This window comes from Leopardus geoffroyi, chromosome B1 (genome assembly GCF_018350155.1).
Source record: "Leopardus geoffroyi isolate Oge1 chromosome B1, O.geoffroyi_Oge1_pat1.0, whole genome shotgun sequence".
In the NCBI taxonomy this organism is placed as follows: domain Eukaryota; kingdom Metazoa; phylum Chordata; class Mammalia; order Carnivora; family Felidae; genus Leopardus; species Leopardus geoffroyi.
This window is the reverse complement of record NC_059327.1, coordinates 68595315-68613339: the sequence shown is the minus strand read 5'-3', so window position 1 is coordinate 68613339 and position 18025 is coordinate 68595315. Positions and strand designations below refer to the sequence as shown.

The window sequence follows — 18025 nt, the reverse complement described above, 5'->3', positions numbered from 1 at the left end:
TAAATTTATTTGTACTTTTAAGGCATTACTGAATATTTTATTATTGAGCTGTAATAAATTTAAGTAACTCAATAAGCATACCCTTTGGAAATGATACTCTTTCTGTAATGGTAAAAGGACTTGATGCTAAATGTTAGTATCTGACTCTTGATTTTGGCTGAGGTCATGATCACAGGGTTGGTGGGTTTGAGCCTTACATCAGGCTCTGTGCTGACAGCACGGGGCCTACTTGGGATTCTCTCTCTCCCTCTCCCCTCCTTGTGCACTCTCTCACTCAAAATAAATAAACTTAAAAATGGGATCCAGTCACCTTTCCTTATTCATAACAGGTACTCAATAACAATTTGTCAAATGAAGGAGTGAGGTTCTAGATATTTAAGATTTCTGGTATAATTCATTCTCTTATTTTAAAGAAAAAAATTTTTTTTTTAAAATAAGATCCCACTGGGCCCGATCCCATGAACCATGAGATCATGACCTGAGCCGAAATCAAAAGTCAGATGCCTAACTGACTGAGCCACCTGATTAATTCTCAGTACGTAGTTTGAGGATCAAGAGCCTACGGGAGAAGAAAATATGTGATGTGGTTCAGAAGTTCTGATACTGCCTGGCAGCAATGGTAGAGTGACAGAAAGCATTTGTTGAATTTGGGAGTAAGAAAATGCGTCTTCTGACACCTATGACTTACAACTGAATTTCTGTTATGCTTTGTAGCTATTTGTGAGGATGTTTTTATCGGTGTTAACAGACCCAGTGTCTTTGAGGACCAGAGTTGTGCTGTTCTAGTCTCTGTTCTCCAAGAGGACATTCAATACCGACAATATGTGGGAACTGTGAATGAAGGGAAGGGGTGCCGTCTAAACAGATTTGGGATCCTCCCTACCCTCAACCCGTGTTGAAGTTTGGGCGAAGTACAAGTCTTCATTCGTATTACAAAGAATATGAGGTGTATTTAATGTCTGTTACTTTTCACATCCAGCTGTTCCTCTTCGACTGTCTACTATTAGAGTGTTACAAAATTGTATTTTACTTTAAATCCAGAAATTGTCTAAGTAAGAAGACAAAAACAACACCTAAAATGCTATTTTAAGTATGTTGCCAGGTGGTCTTTGTAGCCTGACAAATTTTGGAGAATTACTAATGTCTCTCCCATTGCAGCACCCTGGCCTTAGATTATTTAATTTCAAAGAAAGAAGAAAAAAAAATATGCACACACACACATATACACATATATATACACACATGTGTGTATATATATATAGTTATGATCCTAACATAAAGAGCGTCCCTAACATAAAGGAGAACTTTTTAAATTGAATGTATTTAACTCATTAAGAGTCCCACTACATTGTCCTTATTTTCTCATCTTGCCACTCACTTGGCAAAAATTTCCTGTGGACCTACATTTGGAACCCTCTCACTATTCTTTGAAATTTGTCCTTTACCAGGAAAGGGAAATTGTACAGCTTCCTTTTCCTTCTTCCTACATGGATCCTCTAGTTCTAGGATGCAGTGGCTGGTGGAGAAACCCTTCATAACACTGGCTCAACTGGCACACCGTTTAAATTGTGAACGTGTATTTTAGGAAATGTGGAGCTGGGAGCCACCTTCCCACCTTTCCTTCTCATCTTCCTTTCTGGTTGTGATGGCTTGTCTGCAATAATTGACTACATGGGACGGTCACTGTTGCCACAGAAGAGATCTTTGCATCCTTCTGATTTCTGGAGAATCTGGGTAACGATGCCCCCGTGGCTTCAGGGGTGTGTGTGTGTGTGTGTGTGTGTGTGTGTGTGTGTGTGTGTGTGTATGTGTATGTGTGTGTTGATGTCAGAGTATTGCTGTTGTGGAGGCCAAATGTATTTGTTTATGAATATCATGGAGTCCACCATATAAATCAAATGTACACATGCACAAATTTAACCTGTCGTGCATGCATGCATGTACATCCTGTACGATTGGGGAAGGTAAAACAATTGTAGTAGGATAAGTAAAGATGTTAGATTTTAGCATCAGAGTTCAAAACATGATTGAAAGGTGGGATGCTTCAGAAAGCATGACATGCTATCTTTTTTAGTGGAGCCCTTGATTCAAGTTTTATATAAATGTGTGTACAATGTATAATATACATATTTATATGTTTCTAATTCTTTTCTGTATCTGAATAATATATTTCTTTTTCTGTAACTGCCACTGCCACCCCTAAAACTCCCCCCCCCTTCCTGCCACCTTACCTTTTATGGACAAATCTGAATTTTGAGCGGTACCTAAAATTTTTTTAGTATTTAGTTAATTTCTGACTAACAAAGTTAGAAGACTCTAATTACATATGTAGAATTCTCATTTGTTTCTCCTGTCCTCTTGAGAAATAGAAAAGTTTGAGAAACAGCATAATATTGGTGGTTGCCTCCTCAGTAAAACATTCAAGATGGGAAAAACAGATGTCAAATTATTTTTGTCTTTTGTCCTAGAAAAATGGCAGCAGTGAAGTTTTCTATATTTAAACTTGCTTCCATTCAGAAGCTCTTCCTTTCTGCTAAGAGGCAATAAAGAGCTTGTGTCCTCAGTGACCTGTTCTGCTTTGCTTTTATTATGTTAGGACTGTCAAACTCTACTGCTGTAGGAATATTGACATTTGTATAGTGAATGATTCAAACTATCACTAAGTACTGTTAGTTGAGCCTCTGGAATTAAGTTGGTATTTGAAACTTGAGGTGTCCTGAGGGTGAATTTTGTAGACTCTGGGGCTCCTTGTTGCAGAGTTTATGCTCAGTGGAGTGGTGTATGTCAACTTCCCTCTGCCCACCCTGACTCTCTGAAGGTTTCTACAGGGTTTACCAGAGCCAGACTGTCTGTGGGAGATGAGTTGAACACCACACTGTAGCTTTTAAGTGTATTGTGAGAGGAGAGTTGGGGAGGAGGGAGTATATTTGGTTGATTTTTTTTTTTTTTAAGTTTATTTATTTGTTTTGAGAGAGTGAGAAAGAGAGCACAAGCGGGAGGGGCAGATAGGAGAGACTGAATCCCAAGCTGGTTCCTGCACTGTCAGCGCAGAGCCTGATAATGGGGCTGGAACTCATGAACCATGAGATCCTGACCTGAGCAGAGATCAAGAGTTGGTCACTTAACTGACTGTGCCACCCGGGCGCCCCTAGTTAATTTTTTTTTTAAATGGAAATGAAAGATAGTCCAGGAACCATTTTATTAGAGCGGTGTGTGTGTGTGTGTGTGTGTGTGTGTGTGTGTGTGTGTGTGTGTGCATGCACACCCTTGCTGTGTACAGCTGATTGACCTTTGTTGTTACACTTAATCAAATGTTTAAATGGTAACTTAAAAGGTAGTCATTCACTGCCTGCTAGCTTGATCATGGAGAGCAAAAATCAGGCTAGCAGTAAATTTACTGCAAATCATTTTCTAGTGTGTTATTCTGTACATGTGAGACTCAAATTTGAATACAAAGTTTTGCACTCTGAGAAATTAAAGTAAGATAGTTACTTGAAAATGAAGATATATTTTGTTTCTGCTGCCTAGGAGATGCGAATTCTGGGAAGCTATGGACTTGGTGGTAATGCATTGTTCTGAAGGGGAAATATTTATACAGACTCTTGAAAACAGGAATTGTGGACTCGTTTAGACACTTGATATTTTTCTCACTTGTGCACAAGATGAGTTTTTGGTTACAACTAAATTGTTGATTTTTCTAATGAGAAATCTTAATCTTCGCAAATGAAACTTAATTGTTGCGATGGGTGTTTTTCACTGTAGGATATGACAGTGAACACAGGGTGCAGTATGCATTCTCAGTTGTTCTACATCATGCTGCTCTTGTAGTAATTGGAAAAGCTGCCTTGTGATGTCTGTTGTTGCTTAGCTTTTAACTCCGTGTGCATATTCTTCAGTAAGAGACTCTTGGAGAATGAGGATAAGATGCGACCCTCCTTCATCTGTCTCTTAGAATTTACAAAGTACTTTCTACCTTCTTCAACTTTTCTACCTTCTCCCCTGAAACACCTGCTCTTGAGGCTCCTGCACCAGCTGGAAGTAGAGGAGCCATGGAGTGACAAGGGTGTGTTTCGTTGAACCTACATGTCTGTCTTGTCAATTGCCATGGTTACTTCAGGAGACTGTGACTTTATAACTACTTTTGTCTCAAATTTAGCAACTGTTCAAAAACTCTCTCTTTTTTCCCAAGGTGTAAGTGATCTTTCTGCAGGGGAAAACAGCCGAGGAAATTCTAGACAAACAGAAGAGCTTGAATTTGTACCTTTTACTTCCAGAATTCCTTATGCACGCATCTGGTAAAGATACAGTGCTGAGGAACCTGAAGCTGGAGAAGTATATCCAGGCCATGTCAAAGATGACAGGAATATAATTTCCCTGGGTTTTAACATGTGAATTTGAATACAACTACAATTCTGGGAGATTGTTTCCTTTCAGGTATAAATTAGTAGGCTCAGAAACAGCCGTCATATGATTTGATGTTGAAATTGCTATTTAATAACATATTTAAGAATTTTATTGAAAATCGTATACTACACCATGGATTTTTTTTCCTACATGTTCCTGAAGTATGTGATGGTGTAACTCTGGGATATGAAGGACTTGAATAGCACAAAACATCTCAGCAGTGTTGTGATTTGACATTTTTGTTTTAAATGCTCTCCCCCCCCCCCCCCACTTTTTTTTAGGTTATGTATTTTGAGAGAGAGAATTTAGGGGAGGGGCAGAGAGAGAGAATCCCAAGTAGGGTCTAGGCTGTCTGCGTGGAGCCTGTCGCAGGGCTGGATCCTATCTGAGCTGAAATCAGGAGTCAGATGCTTAACCCACTGATCCACCCAGGTGTCCCTCTGTTGCTTTACTATGATGTGTGGGACTGGGAAGCTGCTTTAAAATAAGATGCTAGGGATGATTGGAATTAAATGATTTTTTTTAATGTTTATTTATTTTTGACAGAAAGAGAGAGACAGACAGACAGGGCAGAGAGAGAGGGAGACACAGAATCTGAGCTGTCAGAACAGAGCCTGACGTGGGTTTTGAAATCACAGACGGTGAGATCTTGACCTCAGCCGAAGTCAATGCTTAACCAACTCAGCCACCCAGGACTTAAATGATTTTAATAGGCATGCTGATAGACTTCCCTCCCCTCCCCTCCCCTCCCCTCCCCTCCCCTCCCCTCCCCTCCCCTCCCCTCCCCTTTTCATTAGAGGCATGAGGAGAAAGGACTTGGCATATTTTCTCAGATGATCTTAAGGAATGCTTTAAACACTCCTTTCTCTTAAGTATATGTTAATGGAAATGAACTTGAGACCCAGGACTGAGATTTCCACTCGTGGGAAAGGACTGTTGGTGTGGTCTGCCACCTTGTGGCCATTTACAGAATTGTTTCAGACTATACAGATAGGAGTTTCCCATAGCTCTGAACACCAAGATTGAAAACACATTTTCTCCCTTTCCTTCTTTCACCATTATTCTCAGGAATATTCACTTTAGGTTCTCTAATAGCACCACCCCCACAGGAAGGTTGCCCTTTCCTTTCTTTGCATCTAGTGCAGCCACAGTCTGTTGCTTGATACAGATGAGAAAAAAGATGTAACAAAAGAGAACAGTGACCTTGTTCAAGGTGTTTATTCTCTAATTGAGATAAAATGTAAACCCTTGAAAGTAAAGTGGCTGCACAGAGCACGGGTGAAGGGCCACACGTGAGTGACACAGGCAGTAAGAACTTCAGTGGCTCAGAAAGGAAGCTCACACTGCCTGTGCAAAATGGGGTCTCGGAGACATGTTTTTCACTAGGGTGAGAGGAAAAGGAGTGTGTGTTTTGAGGGGCTTTTTGAGGGACCCAAAGATTGTTGGTCATTTTTTTGGAAAGGGTACAAGAGATGTTGGGGTTTGAGCTTTATTCAGAAGCCGTCCTGGGGAGCTTTGGAAGGAGGAGGTTTGCATGTGACATGGTAGGATTAGTGCACAGGTGGATTCTCTAGAGATAATAGGCATCTTCTGCCCACCAAACCTGATATAAAAACCAGGATTTATAAAGCAGACAATTTAAGGGACACTTTATATGTTTTATAAATAGTTCATTTTATTTATTTTGATTTTTTTGGATAGAGATACTCACATATGAAAAGGATGCATTAATTTGTAAAAATTCTGATATATATATATATACATTTCAGGAATATTTTTAGTTTATATTCTTGTAGTTACTGTGTGCTTTTTTCAGATCATAGTTAATAAAATCATAGTTAATAAAATCAGCTACCATTTTCCAAGGGTCTCTATGTGCCAAGTGTTGTTTTGAAATTAGATATCATTTTAGCCATACAGCCTCACCAAGTAGATATTATGTACTTTGTTTCGCAAATATAGTCTCTGTAACATACCCAGGGTCACACGTCTTGAGAGTGATGGGCATGAGGATGTGAACTATGCTCCATTTGACACTAAAACCTATGTTCTTTTATCCTTTTTAGATAGTTTTTTTCTTTAATGTTTATTTTTGAGAGAGGGAGAGAGCAAGTGGGGGAGGGGCAGAGAGAGAGGGAGACAGAGGATCTGAAGCAGGCTCAGAGCTGACAGCATAGAGCCTGATGTGGGGCTCGAATTCACGAACTGTGAGATCATGACCGGAGCCGAAGTCAGACGCTTAACCAACTGAGCCACCCAGGTGCCCCAGGTTTTTTTTTTTTTTTTTTTTTTTAAATGTTTATTTATTTATTTATTTTTCTTTTAAAAAATTTTTTTTAACGTTTATTTATTTTTGAGACAGAGAGAGACAGAGCATGAAGGGGGGAGGGGCAGAGAGAGAAGGAGACACAGAATCGGAAGCAGGCTCCAGGCTCTGAGCCATCAGCCCAGAGCCCGACGCGGGGCTCGAACTCACGGACCGCAAGATCGTGACCTGAGCTGAAGTCGGACGCTTAACCGACTGCGCCACCCAGGCGCCCCAATGTTTATTTATTTTTGACAGAGGGAGAGAAAGAGTGTCAGTGGGGAAGGGACCGAGATAGCGGGAGACAGAGGATCCAAAGCAGGCTCTGTGCTGACCGTAGAGAGCCCAATGCAGGGCTTGAACCCACAGATGGTGAGATCATGACCTGAGCCATCCAGGCGCCCCTCTTCTTAGACAGTTTTATGTATTTTAGTGTGCAAAGATTGAGAAACTGCCAAATGAAGCTTTTTAGCTTCACTGCCGTGTCAGCAGACACAGTGAGACTTGCAGGCTTCCCGCCTTCCTGCCCTCTCTCCCATGTGGCTGTGCACATGAGTTGGAGCCTTGAATAGTCTAGCTTTTAACCTTATTACAAATAATGTTCAAGACATAGCTCTCAAATTCCTCACTGGTGAACTTTGGCCTATGAGGATAAATGACCTTTTTGCCTTTGCAAGGGAGGATAATAGGTATTTGTATATTTTCTGGTCCTCAGACTGATGTCACTTAGCAAGGTACTCCTTTCTCTTTCTGTCTGTGTTTAAATCTGGAGGCATTTACTACTCGGGTCTCCATAGACCTGCTTAACTGTAGCACAATCTTTGCCTTAGTTTCTTTGATGATTGAGATACAGCCTTTTTAAAGGAATCAGCCTTACTGTTGTTGTTGTTGTTTTTTAATTTATCTTGTAACTGGAAGGTTATACCCTTTGACTACCTTGCTGATTATCGTTTAAACACACAGCTTCCTGGGAAGTCTGGTTGCCTGGCTGGCTCAGTCAGTGGAGCTTTCAACTCTTGATATCGGGGTTGTGAGTTCGAGCCTCTTGTTGGGTGGAGAGAGTACTTAAAAAATTAAATACATAGCTTCATATATAAAACATATACACAACTCATTTTAAAGGAAAAAGTTGCATACGTTTTTTCATAGTGCTGTGCAAAATACCACCAACCCCCTTCCCTTCATTGTTTGCAAAGAATCTCTAGAGGAGAGGAGGAGGATTGTGGGAAGGGAGGTAGAATAGTTCTCTCAGATCTCCAAAGATTGTATTAAAATATATTTTAAGTTGTTGGCAAATCCCTGATGCCGGTGAACAAGTGAAATTAAAAGCTAGTTTTAAATGGATTATACATTTGCTGTGAGGCTGATCATATTCCGAATGCGTCTCTAAGGAGAAATTAGAGAAGGAGCCCAAGATGCAGAAAACTTTCCCTCGGACTTCTTTCCTACTAGGCTGGGCCTGTGTTGTGTTTATAGACTCTGAACAAGAGGGTAGGTTAGGTTGTGAACAATTAGAGAATGCTTTTGGGTTTTGATACATGGTTTATGTTTGGGGCAAAAGTTTATTTGTTTCTTTTCATGGAAAACTGCATTTCAGTCGATCTGTCAGTTCTTGTCTATGGGCTACTGTGGTTTTACACTTGCTGAATCTGCTTTCAAATAGCATCTATTTTTGAAAAAAGGATGTCCTTCCTAGGGTAGAAGGAAAGGCTTATTGTTCCAAAAAATGCTGCTTCCTGGTTAGAGCAATATCATCCTGTTTGTATTGAAGACTAGAAAAATTTTGGGGAAAAAATAGCTTACATGTTTTAAGGGTCCTTTAAAATAGTAATAGTCACGTGGATTTTATTGGTCTCAGGAGGTGCAGTTGGGGAGTTCTCAGTTTGCATATTGTGGTTTGCTCACAGAAATGTCACTTGGAATACTTTCGGTGATTTAATGCTCCAGCATTTGTTTTTCTGTAGTCGAGTTTGTTGAAACATAACTTCATTCTGTGAATGTCTGTTTGCATAGAGAAAGAAATGTATAATCCAAGAATATAGTTCCCCGAAGGCCATACATTTCCTTGTTTATTTTAGGAGAAAGCCCTTACTCTGTGATGCAGCAAGCACGTCTGGTTTTCTCTGACGTTGCAGATTTCAGGTTGAGCTAATCTTCCTCAGCACCTCGCCCTTTTGTCTTTTTGTTTCTTTGCTGGCTAAAGGCAATCCCATGCCAATTCATAGATTATTTTAGTAAAGGCCAACTATTAAAGGGGAAATGAGGGTTAAAATTTACAGGTGAAACGTGAAGGCAGAGCCCTTAGGGGTGACCTCTAGGGGCAAGGAAGGGGTGGAGGGTAGATCCTGGGCAGAGCTGGGTTGCTTCACTTGGCCTCTCATGACCCTCCCTATCTTCTTCCCCTACTTTGCTGGTATTTTTAATTTCTCTTGGTTGTGCTGCCTGAAATCTCGTACCACTTACAGATTTGTTTGGACTATGAAGATGCAAATGGAGGCAGACAGTTCCTCACAGAAGATCCAAGCGCCCCCACCAATCACTCCCATTGCATTTGTGTTCAGATTTAATTTTAATTTTAGGCCTTTAATTTTTAGACCAGAGTATTGATGCTTCAGAATGGGGTTTGGGGTAACGTGAGATCATTGGACACCTGGAGAGATGGTAGAAAAAACTGCCTGGGAAGATTCAGAAGGCCATATTTGCCTATTTCAAAATATTGCTCAGTCCATTTTGCTCCTAGGAGAAAATAAGAGAGCTTGTCTTCGTTTTTATCTTTCAGTGTTATTTACCTTACTTGCAATCCCTGATCATCGGTAAGCCTAATGTTTGGCTGCTGGATCCCGTATTGGAGAAAAATTTAGCCATAGTCCTTCCTTCCATTTGTATTTCTTTTGTTCATCTCTAGTCAGTGTTTAATTCCTCAGAGTCCAAGAGCAGAGTATTCCTGATGCCTTTTCCAAATCTTTTCTGCTTTTCCTGCCTACCCAAATCTGTGATGGTTGTGTCCATATTGCACATTGAAACATCACATTGACTTGATTGTTGCCTGCCGTCTAGACATCATTTCTTACCATTCCTTCTGCTAGTTACAATGAAGAGATCTCAAGTTTAGATAGAATGTATCTGTAGAGTCCTCTAATTCAAGCTAGATAATACTGCCTTCCATTTAACAGCTTCATGTGTAATAATGATGTCTGCTCCTTGAGTTTATCAGCTCCTTGTGGCATACACCATTTAAAACAAGTTTCTTTTGAGATGGTTTATTTTAAGAATAATAGAAGAAACTCTGGACATAATCGTTGTATTCATTTCAAGAATTGAATTCAATTCAAGAAGTTTATAGGCTCGTTACATATCTGAAATCCTCACATGAAACAGTTGCATAGGATTCCCTGATTATGTATTGCTTGAGTGACACGTTTCAACTTACTCCCCAGAAAGCATCATGATTATGTGAGCTGCAAATGTTTTATTTATGCAGTGACATACATACAGAAAGAGAAATACGTTTTTATTTGGTCATGAGGTGGTGATATAATGCAGTCCTTTTCTTCACACTCAGAGTTTTCTATTCAGGCTAAGTAACAACTTTCTGATCCATTTACTTATGTCAGTGACTTATAGGTGAGCATACATCACTGTTCTCTACAATTTTATTAACTAATAAGCAATCTTATTTAATTTGCAGGTTATAATTATACATATTGCCTTAAATAATGTGGTAGGTATTGTTCTTAAACATGTTTTGTATAGTCATAGAGGTTATACATTCATACTCAAAAGTTGTTGCATTACTGACACATGTAATGGGTGTGATATAACTTATTCAGGAATGTGACCCCTGCACAACTATGAAACTACAATGTTGAAAAGCAACAGATTAATAAAGTGCCCTTTCATTAAGGGATATGTTCTTCTACTTTGATCTTGCTTGGTTTGAAGAAGAGACTCAGTTATTCAAGACCTATTATCTTTTAAGGCTTAAGGCTGTTTTTCCCCTCCATTCTATTTCTAAGCTTCCAAATTCTTGCTTCTATCATGTTTCTTCTAGACTTCTTCCTTCTCCAGCTTAAAAAAAAAAAAAGTATTTCTTTCTGCTGCTTTCCCAATATACTTTTTTTTTTTTGTCGTTGTAAATTTATTTGCTTGATGATTGTTAAATGAATGTGAATAGTCTTGTCTGTTTGCTTTTTAGACAAGAGTGTTTTATGGCTGGGACAGGTCCTAACCCAAGGTTGATAGGTACTTCAGTGAAAAATATGTAAGACTTTACTATTAGATTCAGAATATAAGCTCTTCGGAAATGGGGGGGTGGGGTGGGGGGAGTCTTTCTGTACTATTCAATGACTGCAAGTAGCACATATATTTATAATATCTAAAATAGAATGAACTTTTTAGGATTGCTCAGAAAGACCTTTTACTATAGATATTAAAGAAACTCATCAGGGCATTTTTTATTGATTTTTCCCTATATGCAAATAGAATATTATGATTGGAGCCTGATTGCATCTGAAGAAGGAATTTATTAGCTTTAGGAATGCAAACTTTGGGATGTGAGGGTGATCTGGCTGTGACATCTGTCACCTCATTGATCGCCAGGGTTGATTCCACTGGTCTGGCAGGCTAGGCGGGTGTCCCCTTCCTCCCTCACCGCTCCAAGTGCATCCCTCCTGAAGCTGCGTGCTCTGGAAGAGGACGACCTTCCCCGATAGAGGAGGAGTGTTCTTTCGTCAAGGGTATACGAGTAGCTGCGCTCCCCTGCTAGAACCTCCAAACAAGCTCTCAAGGAATGCAAACTTTGTTAACTAGATGATGTGACAATTTAAATGGTGACAATTTAAAGTTATCAGTAAGATTATTTCTCCCCTCCCCCCCCCCCCCCCCCATATCACAGTATTGTTTTAAGGATTACAATAAAATATTTTAGGCCGAAAACTTCCTTAGTATCTTCTTCAAGTTTCTGAGTTTCTTCTCTAGTTGTTATCACTGTCCCTTATCTGTGCTTTTCTTCAAGTTTCTGAGTTTCTTCTCTAGTTGTTATCACTGTCCCTTATCTGTGCTTTTAATATATGAGATTTAACTGCACATATAGTTTTGAATTGTTCTGAAAGATATTCCTAAGGCTACAGAAATTTTTTCTTAATTAAGAGAGGATTGAATCAAACCAAAGTAGCACAAGACTTGGATACTGAAAAGTAAAAAACATTGTGGAAAGAAATTAAGGAAGACCTACGTATATGGCGAAACATCCCTGTCATGGATTGGGGGACTCAATACTGTTAAGGTGGCAGTACTACCTTAACTGACCTACAGACTCGACACAATCCTTCTTACAATTTCAGCAGATTAAAAAAAAAAAAGGTTTGTTTTTTTTTGTGGATTGACAAATGATTCTAAAATTCATATGGAAATGCAAGACACCCAAACAAGGCCAAACAATCTTGAAAAAAGGAGAAAAAGGTTGGAACCCTGATAATTTCTGATTTTAAAAGTTGCTACAAAACTTACTACAGAGCTACGTAAACAAGACAGTGTGGTTCTGGCATAAAGATAGACATACGGACCGATGGAATAAAACTGAGAGTCCACAAGCACTTGTATTTGTGTTCAATTGATCTTTAACAAAGGTACTGATACAATTTGATGGGGGAGCGAATAGTCTTTTCCACACAGGGTAGTGGGACAGATGGATATCCACATGCCAAAGAACAAAGTTGGATACTTAACTCAAATGCAAAAAATAACTCAGAAATGAATTGTGGATGTAAGAACTCTTAGAAGAAAATGTATTAGTAAATCTTTGTGACCTTGGATTAAGTAATGGTTTCTTACATAGAACTCTTTTTCAAAAAAGTTTCTAATGTTTATTTTTGGGAGAGAGAGAGAGACAGAGCATGAGCAGGGGAGGAACAGAGAGAGAGAGAGAGAGAGAGAGAGAGAGAGAGAGAGAGAGTCAGTCACAGGACCTGAAGCAGGCTCCAGGCTCTGAGCTGTCAGCACAGAACCTAACACGGGGCTCGAACTCATGAGCTGTGGGACGCTAACTGACTGAGCCACCCAGGTGCCCTATTACATATGACTCTAAAAGCATACGCAACAAAAGAAAAAATAGATAAATTGGACTTCATTAAAATTAATTAACTTTGTGCTTCTAAAGGCACCATCTAGAGGCACCTGGGTGGCTCAGTTAGTTAAGCGTCTGACTCTTGGTTTCAGCTCTGGTTTGTGGGTTTGAGCCCCATGCTGACAGCGCTGAGCCTGCGTGGGATCCTCTCTCTCTGTTCCTCCCCTGCTCGTATACTGTGCACTCCCTCTCTCTCTCTCTCTCTTTCTTTCTTTCTTTCTTTCTTTCTTTCTTTCTCTCTCTCTCTCTCTCTCTCAAAATAAATAAACTTAAAGATAAAAGCACCATCTAAGAAAATGAAAAAATACAAAGCCTGTAGAATGGGAGAAAATATTTGCAGATTATATCTGTGATAAAGGCCTTCTATCTAGGATACAAAGAATTCTTAAAATTCAATAATAAAAAGACAACCCAACTAAAAATTGAACAGAGAAATTGAATATTTATCCAAATAAGTTATATAAATGAGCAAAAAACACATGAAAAATGCTCAGCATCCTTAGTCATTAGGGAAATGCAAATCAACACCACAATTAGATAACACTCCAAATAGGAGGGCTAAAGTTAAAAAGACACACAATAACAAGTGTTGACAGTGATGTATGTGGAGAAATTGGAGCTCTTATACATTGCTGATGGAATTATAAATGATGCAGCCATTTAAGAAAAACAATTTGACACGTTCTTAAAAAGCTAAACGTAGAGTTACTATATGAGCCAATGGTTCCACTCATAAGCGTATGTATACCCATGAGAACTGAAAACAGGTGTTTAAACAAAAACTTACACATGAAAGCTCATAACAGCATTGTTAATTGCATCCATGAAGCAGAAAAAATCCAAATACTCACCAACTGATGAATGGATAAATAATACGATACATCTCCACAATGGAATATTATTTGGCAATACAAAGGAGAGCAGTGATACATGTTTACAACATAAGTGAACCTTGTAAATACTGTGCTAAGTGAAAGAAGCCAGACACAATCTAACATTCCATTGTTAGATTCTATTTATGTGAAATGTTCATAATAGTCAAATCCATAGAAACAAAGCAGATTAGTGGTTGCCAGGAGTTGGGGGTAGGGGAAATGGTGAATGACCGTTCATGGGTATAGAGTTGCTTTTTGGGGGTGTTGAAGTGTTCTGAAATTAGTGATGATGATTATACACAAACCACCAAATTACTCGCTTTAAAATGATGCATTTTGAGGGTCACCTGGCTGGCTTACCTGGAAGAGCATGTGACTCTTGATCTCGGGGTTTTGAGTTTGAGACCCACGTTGGGTGTAGAGGTTACTTAAATAAAACTTTAAAAAATGCCAAATTTTGAGTTATAGTTTACCCAGCTGCCCTGTCAGAGGAGGGCAGCAGACCCCCACTCCCTGCCCACCAACCCTGCTCTCTTGGGTTCTGAACCTGCCCACCCATAGCCACTTCCTGTCGCTCCTTCCCTCTGGAGTGAGGAGGGGACAGTGGGTATGAGCCCAGAGGGCAGGGGAGGATCGTACACATGGCCTCCGCTGCGTTGTGTGCAGTGACCCAGCACAGCTGTTGCCTCCTGGGGAGGAAAAAAAAGTATGTGAATTCTATCTCAATAGAGCTCTTATTTTAAGACAAAAAAGGATAATTTTATAAGTTTCTTAAAATACTTTTGTTTTAGATTTTAACTAAGATATAAGAGAGGAGTGAATACCTCTTCATACCCTTTATATCACAAACTGTGTGATCCTAGATGTTATAGATATTAGAGTCTTGAAATACTAATAACTTGCTACCTTACCATTCAAATGAATATAAATGGGATTTTGAATTTACCTGTTCTGAACTTTCATGAATAACTTTGAATCTTTTTCCTAAGTATTGTAGTATGATCGAGAAAAATAAGACATCTCCCTCCTTTTTAAAGAAAATATTTAAACTTAAATATTTCTATATATAAAAGAAATGTCATTGTGGTAAGAATTGAAAATAAATTGAATTCATGCTCACTTAAACATTTTTTTAATGTTTATTTTTGAGAGAGAGAGAGAGACAGACAGAGGGAGAACAGGGGAGGGGCAGAGAGAGAGGGAGGCACAAAATCTGACCCAGTTTCCAGGCTGTGAGCTCTCAGCACAGAGCCCAACATGGGGCTCAAACTCATAAACTATGAGATCATGACCTGAGCCAAAGTCAGGTGCTTAACTGAGTGAGCACGCAGGCACCCCAAATTTATGCTCATTTTAAAGTGTAGTCGTGAAATAACATGCATTGGTTTTTGTATTGACTAAGAATGATTAATCACAATATTCGCAAATATCTGTGCTCTTTATTTGATATTTTGATGTAAAAGGCAGAAAATAAATGATGAAGAATAATTTTAGGGAATTTGTTTTCATAAGTTTAAGCCAATTTATTTTATATTTTAATACCCTTGTATATATCCCAAAGGTGGTTGATAAATGGATGACATTTGTGTGATTCAGCTTTTCTCTTGATAATATTATTTTTAATGTCTGAGAAAACTTGTATTAAAAAAAAGTTCTTTTTAACTTGGACTGTAAATATAGTGATTTAATTTAGAAGCCTCTTTTTCCTGACAAGTTTAATAATTTCTGTCCTTCTTTTCATACAGGATCTGGAAATAGTATATTCCTATTTACATGGTATGGAAGCCTTATCAAACTTGAGAGAACACCAACTTAGGTAAGTCATTTTACAATTACTCATAATGGGATGTGGGAATTTTAAATGATCATTTATTATGGTTAGGAAGCAGGATTAAAGATAACTTATGAGGGACACCTGGGTGGCTCAGTCGGTTAAACATCTGGCTTCATCTCAGATCATGATCTTGCGGTTGACAAGTTTGAGCCCCGCATCGGGCTCCGTGCTGACAGCTCAGAACCTGGAGCCTGCTTTGGATTCTGGGTCTCCCTCTCTCTCTGACCCTCCCCTGCTCATGCTCTCTCTCTGTCTCAAAAATAAATATAAACATTAAAAATTAAAAAAAATATATAACTTAAGAAAACTCTGCTTGATCTAACATTTATACTTGGCCTTATAAGTTTATATCCACATAATAGTTTTCTTTCATTTCTGCCATAGTGATATCCTTTCTTCCTCTGTATCCCACTCCCTGCTCCTCTTATCCAAAGGAATAAATGATCTTGTTAGCGTTCAGGTACATAAGAAACCAGAACGTTTTTAACCATTCACAGAATGATTCGGTTCGTTATGTTATTATTATGTTTAGGTCTTTGTATGTAATATATTTATTGCATTAAGTTGACTGCGCTTTTTTGGAGACACATAAACATTTTATTGGTACTGTTGTGCAGTGCTACAGTAACCTCATTTATGGCTACCTGGGCTACATTAAAAGATCAAAAACATGTAATCCAGTGATTTTACCTCAACTGGAGCAGAAAATCAAGGACCTTGGGAAGCTGGATTGTACATAGACACTAGCTAGGACATGTGAAAAGGTTTGTTTGCTCCAACTATAGCTGGTTTTGGTACCAGCAGTTTTTAGTTATTAAGGGGATACTTCGTCTATGTATTTTCCTCTTACTGTTTAAAACACTAATTAATTTGCAAGCATGTCAATTTCATATTTAGTTGTTAATTGAAAAAAGTGTCAAGAGGATTGAATACTTCTAAAATTTAATTTTTAATGAAAATCATTTAAATTAAAGGAGATTGCAGGTTAAGTGTTTAAAAATTCAAGTTTTATTGGAAAGGGCAAAACCATTGGGAATTTAGAAGATGGCTCAAATTAAAGCAAGAATGATTTCTAAAGTGTCTAACTTTCATTTTGTGTTTTGTTGATGACAACTATCCTAAGAGAAAGTCATAGTGCTGTCTATTTAATTAAATGCAATTAATAAGCAAATATGAGTGGCACATTCCCATGTGTACACACATGGATAATATTTAAATAATATTTACACATATTGATTATATGTCTATAGTATGTGGTTATAAAATTGTGTAGGTAACAGGAACTCTGTGTAATAGAATAAGGAAAATTTTAATACTTCTTATGGAAATTTTCAAAATTAGAAAAATAAATAGTACATTGAAGTCCCATAAACCCATCACCCAGCTTTAGAACTATCAGTTTTCCACTGTTTCAAAGGAAAATTTTGGTTAGAAAGAACTGATTAGTTCAGTGGTATAATTTAGCCTATTGACACCTTAGAAGGTCTATTTTGGAGACTGTACAGTTTTGTTTGTTGGCACGAACTTACAGGGAAGGAGCTTTAAGATGTTTGTCTTATTCTGCTTATGTTGAAAAGCCATTTGTTTCTGATATTTATGGGAAACATCAACTGAATTTAACTTAAGTCCTTTTTTAGAACAAGATCAGGATACCAGCATGGTTAATAACAACAACAAAAAAAGAGGTACAGATAAACCCACTGACTTAGATAAACTGTTTTATAATAGCTACCATTTCTAGGAAAAATAGATCTTATTTAGATATTTTAATTTCTTTGAATTTTATAAATAAAAGTTTTATTCCTGGGATTAACAGAGAACAGTTAAGACTTCCACATAATACAGAGTTGTCCAATTTTAGGAAGAAAAACAGGTCTTTGTCAAAATTTTGAAAGTTTGTATATTCAGTATTGGCTAATAGAACATTAGTCTTCTATGAGGGATGGGAGGGGCTCTCATTTATCTGAAAGCTTCAGCTTTATGCATTTTGTGGCCTATCCATTTGTAGGCAATAAAGTGATTCTGAGGGTTAATTGGCATGCAGTTAATTGTGTTGCTGTAAGATCACATATTCTATGCAATGTGCAGGTTTTCAAATCTTAACTATATATTTTTTCAATACAATTTTATTTTTCTAATGTTTACTCCCTTAATCCACATGGGTAGAAGCAGTATATTTGCCAGAGGGGCAGAGGATGCTATAGTTAGGGGTGGAGGCCAAAAATCTGAAAAAGCAGAATAAGTATCTGGGCCTATTCAGTGTTAGAAATAAGAGCCTGCTAAAATAAACAAATAAATAAATAAATAAATTTCATATTCTTTAGCATTGTGGATAAGGGTAATTATTGTTGTCTAAGCAGTGTTACTTATTTTTAAATGATTATTTATTTTGAGAGAGAGAGAGTGCACACGCACGAGTAGGGGAAGGGCAGAGAGAGAGAATCACAAGCAGGTTCCATGCTGTCAGCACGGAGCCTGATGTG

At 38.3% G+C, this 18025-nt stretch overlaps 1 protein-coding gene across 12 annotated transcripts in view; it reads left to right on the top strand.

Moving 5' to 3' along the window:
• RAPGEF2 (Rap guanine nucleotide exchange factor 2) overlaps nucleotides 1–18025 on the top strand; it is a 249298-nt gene that overhangs the window by 58626 nt on the left and 172647 nt on the right. For all 12 annotated transcript variants that reach the window (XM_045464234.1, XM_045464217.1, XM_045464265.1 and 9 more), the window contains exon 2: nucleotides 15454–15524. In XM_045464234.1, coding sequence (XP_045320190.1) covers nucleotides 15454–15524 — 71 coding nt within the window. The remainder of the gene's footprint in view (nucleotides 1–15453; nucleotides 15525–18025) is intronic.